At 41.2% G+C, this 6031-nt stretch overlaps 1 protein-coding gene across 1 annotated transcript; it reads left to right on the forward strand.

Moving 5' to 3' along the window:
- The first annotated feature begins 3581 nt into the window (after positions 1–3581).
- Positions 3582–5655, forward strand: LOC108747934 (proline-rich receptor-like protein kinase PERK12). Its single transcript, XM_018485836.1, has 2 exons — positions 3582–3594; positions 5156–5655. The coding sequence occupies exons 1-2, from the start codon at positions 3582–3584 to the stop codon at positions 5653–5655; spliced, it is 513 nt and encodes a 170-aa protein (XP_018341338.1).
- Positions 5656–6031: the final 376 nt, after the last annotated feature.

Genomic DNA, 6031 nt, shown 5'->3' on the forward strand with positions numbered 1-6031 from the left:
TGAAGACACAATAAAGGCATTAATTGATGCAAACCGGCGAATAACAACTCGTGAGATCGCTGAGAGATTAAATTTATCGAATTCGACCGTTCATGATCATTTGAAACGCCTAGGTTTAATCTCAAAGCTCGACATATGAGTTCCTCATGTTCTTTCGGAAAGAAATTTGTGCCGTCGCATTGACGTCTGTGATTTGCTTCTCAACCGTCAAGAAAATGATCCATTTTGGAAAATGATCCGCGTCATCACTGGGAACGAGAAATGGGTTGTCTACAACAATGTTAAACGCAAGCGATCATGGAGTAAAAAAGATGAACCGGCTCAAAGCACTTCGAAAGTCGATATTCATCAAAAAAAGGTAATACTAAATATCTGTTTGGGATTTCAAAGGAATCATTTTTTTTTAGCTTCTACCGGACAACACAACGATCAATTCTGAAGTGTACTGTCATCAGCTGGACAAATTGAATGATTCACTTAAACAGAAAAGACCAGAATTGATCAATAGAAAAGGTGTAGTGTTCCACCAAGATAATGCGAGACCTCATACAAGTTGGTAACTCGCCAAAAGCTTTTACAGCTTGGATGGGATATACTGCCACACCCACCATATTCTCCAGATCTGGCACCTTCTAATTATTATTTGTTCCGGACTCTACAAAATTTTTTAGATGGTAAAACCTTTACTTCAAATGAGGAAGTCAAAAATCACCTGGATCAGTTTTTTGCCAGCAAAGAACAAAAATTTTATGAACGTGGAATCATGCTACTGCCAGAAAGATGGCAAAAGGTATTGGACCAGAATGGACAATATATAATTCAATAAAATATTTATTCACTATAAGAAAATCGTCTTTCATTTTCATAAAAAAAAACGAAATTACTTTCCGAACAACCTAATATATTCATTTAAATGAATTAATTTCAGGAATCCGGATTCGACTCCCGGTCAATATTTTTTGCAATAAGTTTATTATAGTTCTTTAAAATTAAATTTTGAAAATTTAGGGGGTTTTTAATATTTCAGATTGATTGCGTTGAAAGTCAACCATGTAGTGTATCGGCACGCAATTATAATTTCTAAAATTAATTTATTTAAATGAATATATATAATAGTTCAACATCTTCTTGTCCTGAGTGCACACGGTGCAGGAATAAATAACGGACCTGTTCCGATTTGTCAGATTACCTACAGTATGATATCAATCACGCGTGATTTGTGAAATAAAAGACAAAGCACATGTGTAGGATCTCGCAGCATTCAAAAGTGTTTCTTGGAAGCGTGTAAACGACAATCGACGGTATTTCGGTGGCTATTGTAACAAAAGAAAAGAGAAAGAAGAAGAGGAAAAAGAGAAAGAAGAAGAAGAAGAAGAAGAAAAGGGAAAAAGAAAAAGAAATAGGGAAAAGAAGAAAAGAGAAAGAAAAAAGAAAAGAGCATAATATATTATATATTGTTACTGAAAACGGCGTCTTAAAACCATTCTGAACGTACGTATAGTAACGTATATTAGCCAATTAATGTTTATTATATCGATGACATTATTCCGACAGTATTTCCGTAAATCATTTTTATTACTGTAGAAATGGCCAAACACGTCAAATATTTGTTGGATATTCTACCATCTGATTACAAAGACTTATTGGAATATGACGAACCAGTGATATCCAATAAAATATATACACAAATTAATAAAGTGTTAAAAAATGATATTAAACCAAAATATATTTATATGATTATAAAGTATCGATTTGGAATTTTAGATAAGATAAAGAACTTTCGCAACATATTTCAAAACTGACGCTTTTAGAAAATAGTGCATCTTCGCTCGAGACTCTACACGTGATAAAATTCTGGAATTTACTGTTCTATTTTTGTATAAAGATTGGATTAGCATGTGTTACGTCCAAACTCCGGAAAAATGGATTTAGAGAGAGAGAGAAGGGAGTAGAAAAGGATGGAGCGTGGAAGGACAGTCAGACTCTAGTCTCGCAGGTATTTGCCTGGAAGCAAACACCGGCGAGTCGAAAGCACCCTTTTTTTTTGTTGCCCGCTTCGGAATATGAGTGAACGTCTCGTGAAGACACTATGACGCCTATTTCCTACGAGCGGTGCGATCGTCGGTCCGAATTTCGAGTCAAGGAAAAATCCCTTTAACTCGGGAATGGACCACGTGCGAGCTTTGAAAGGGCAAGGTTTAGTGATTACGAGGTTGTATTAGGCGGGTTTTAAAAATAAAAATGACGAGAGGAAGAGGAATAATTAATAACATGATTTATTGTAGATAAGGAAAACGCGCGGTGGTATGTTAATCGGTTAAGTAATACTCTTTATATCTAGTTTATGCATTATTATTGTTACTATTCTATAGCGGCTACAGTACTATCTTATTCTACTATAATAGCTATACATTGTATGTGACCGTGTTAGAGGGGGAATCGGCTAGGTTTGGCTTAACATATTTCAACGATGGAAACGGAGGAAGGGGGGAAAAGATTATTGAAGAATTTGACTGGAACTAGGATTGCATGGGTGGAATTCGGAAGAAATACGGGGATACTGGAAGTTGAGGCTTGACCAGTGATGGCATTGCGAATTTCCTGAGGATCGAAATAATGAGGGCCGATTGTGTAGGCCCCCTGAGGGATGGATGCGGTTGTAACCCGCGGGAATTGGGAGATGAGTGACTCAAGGGTGTCACTCTCTAGGATCCGGAAGTAGGATCTAGGTGGAGGTGGAAGAATTTCCTCTAGGAACTCCACGCTGTCCGTGGAGTTCGTCGGAGATGGACTTCTTTTGGGGGAAATTGGGTGGGATGATTCGAATGATTGTGGAGGAGTATCGGGAAAGATTCTCTCTGTAAGTGCGTCCGAAAACGCGGGTGAAGGAGACCGAAGGGGAGGAGAAGGAGGTAGCTGAGGAGGTGAAGGTGTTCGAGGCGGAGGAGGTATTACTTTAAGTTGATCAGCCGGCGGAGCCGGTGGTGACGAAGATGGTAGTGGTGGTAAACGATCCTCGGCCGGACGACTCTGCCCTTGTGAATGCCCGAGGTACCTCTTGTACTCTTCGTCTAAGAGTCTCCGTGCCTCCCGAAAGGCTCGGCTTCGAAGCCATCCTTTGAAGGGACGGTTCGGGCGCGGCACTATAATTTGGTATCAATTATAGTGGTTGGTTCTTTTATACACACACACACGCGCGCGCGCGTGTGTGTGTGTGTGTGTGTGTGTGGATGGGACTTACTATTGTTCTGCGGATGTGGGGCGGATCAAGCAGGCGAAATTGGTGGTCCCAGCACCACACGGGAGGTTGCCACTCGGATGTGGAGACTCTGGTCACTTTTGTTCAAGTCCCAAGGAGATGGAGTTGAACGAGAACGGTTCTAATTGCAAACCGGCAGAGTTTAGTTTGAAAATTTGACAAATAATACTGGCAACCGATCACTACTATCTTCTGACTGCTGACTGCCGAATGCCGTTCCTCGTGGAGGGCCTCTCCTTTTATACTGGCAAGTTACAGGTGCCGAGAGCAGAGCACACGTGTGCTGCTGGACCAATCCAGGATTAGGGATATCGGTTATAAAATGGGATACAGAGGTATGTGTCTAAGACAGCTTTCGTCAGCGACCATTTGCCGGATGTCCAATAAGTTCGAGCCACATGTCATTTATTGCTCACAGCTGCTGTTACATTTTACAATCCTAATCTATTTGTTCTTCCCGTTCCTCGGGATAAGGTTCGCCTATTTGGCACTTGGTTCCAATATCTAACCCAACGGTTCTGTCCCGGGTTATTAGTTTAAAATGTTATTTGGCTCGTCGCTACCGTAACGGAAGGTCTACTGGTCACTAATTTTTTGTGATGACGAAAGTTTCTAGTCGAAGAAAAGAACCGTGGAGTCCGGACGTAACACATGTTTCCTGAAGAAATATCATATTTTGATAAAAAATAGGGCAATTATTGCATTTCTCGCAATTATTGCAGCATAAAATTTGGACAAATAAAATATATGCAACCGTTCATAAAGTGCCAATAAAATTGCCATGCGCGTTATTTTTTAAAAATTCCAAAATTTCGAAAAAAGGTATATATCTTACCGTTAAAGGGTCATGTAAAGAATGCAACAATATTCTTTTAGGCTAGATTATTAACAAACTTTGCCTAAAGCCGATGTTGTTATGAAAAGTATGCAAGTGTTACGTCCGGACTCCACAGTTCTTTTCATCGACTAAAAACTTTTGTCATCACCATAAAAATTATTAACAAGTAATACCGATAGACCATCTGTTTCTACCACGAGAAGTCACAATAGCGCCGAGCCAAATAACATTTACCTTTTTAAACTAATAATCCACTCGGGACAGAGTCGTTGGATTAGATATTCGAACCAAGTGCCAAATAGGCGAACTTTATCCCGAGGAACAGAAAGAATAAATAGATTAGAATTATAAAACAGCAGTTGTCTGTAATAAATGACACATGTGGCTCTAAACAATTGGACATCCGGTAAATGGTCGATGACGAAAGTTGTCTTAGACACATATCCCTGTATCCCATTTCACAACCGATATACTTAATCCTAATCCTAGATTAGGCCAACAACACACGTGTGCTCTGCACTCGGCACCATTAACTCGCCAATATAAAAAGAGGCCCTTCACGAGGAACAGTCAGTCATAATTTCAACCTCCGTTACTCTGCCAGTTGAATTTCAACTTCCAACCATTACTCTGCCAGTCATATTCAAACCTTCAACCGTTATTCTGCCGGTCCATAACCACGATCAGTATACATACTTTACCGGTTTATATTACTCTACCGGTCTGCCAGCAAAAGTGCTGAGTCGCGAAAAATCGAGTGAAACGTAATCATACTGTGCGACTCGACCGGAGCTTCCACATCCGTGCCGCAACCCTCCGTGGAGTGCTGGGACCAACAATTTCAGCCATTAGATCCACCCACATCTGCAGAACAACAGTAAGTCCCATTCACACGCACACACACACACACACGCGCGCGCGCGCGCGCACGCACACTCTCGCACGCACGCACACACTCGCACGCACGCACGCACGCACACACACATGTATTGTATATATATATATATATATATACATATATATAAGAATCATCCGCTATAATTTATACTAAATTATAGTGCCGCATCTGAATCCTTACAATGGGTGGCTTAGAAGCCGGGCCTACCGGGAGGCACATAGACTCTTGGATGAGGAATTCAAGAAGTACCTCGGGGATTCACGAGAACAGGGTCGTCAGGCCGAGGACCACTCACTACCACCACCACCCTCATCACCACCGGCTCCGCCGGCTAATCAGTCTGAGGTTATACCTCCTCTCCTTCAAACACCTTCATCTCCCCCGCAAACTCCTTCGCCTCCCTTTCGATCTCCGTTATCCGCATTTTTGGACGCACTGACGGAGAGTATCTTTCCAGATACTCCTCCACAATCATCTGATTCGTCGATCCCAATTTCCCCCAGAGGAATTTCGTTCCCGACGAACTCCACGGACAGCGTGGAGTTCTTAGAGGAAATTCCTCCACCCCCACCTAGATCTTACTTCAGCATCCTAGAGAGTGACACTCTCGAGTCACTCATCACCCAATTCCCACGGACTACTACCGCATCCATCCCTTAGGGGGCCTACACAATCGGCCCTCATTACTTTGATTCTGAAGAAATCCGAAATGCCATCACCGGCCAAACCTCAACATCCTGTATCCCTGTATTCCTCCCGAATTCCGCCAATCCATTCCAGTAGGATTCTTTTATAACCTTTTCCCTCCTTCCTCCATTTCCATCCATGAAATAGATTGATCAGAACCCATCCGACTCATCCGACTACTTGACATAAAGCGCACACTGAATAGACTGTTGCGGTATTTATTTAATTAGATTAGAATGTATAGATTAATTATAGCAAATTAGGCAATATAGCGCCGATTGTTATATAACCATCTGTTATTCATATCTTTTAATAAGTAACATAAAAATAAATATTGTTAGTAATTATA

The sequence above is a fragment of the Trachymyrmex septentrionalis genome, unplaced genomic scaffold (genome assembly GCF_001594115.1).
Source record: "Trachymyrmex septentrionalis isolate Tsep2-gDNA-1 unplaced genomic scaffold, Tsep1.0 scaffold204, whole genome shotgun sequence".
Classification (NCBI taxonomy): domain Eukaryota; kingdom Metazoa; phylum Arthropoda; class Insecta; order Hymenoptera; family Formicidae; genus Trachymyrmex; species Trachymyrmex septentrionalis.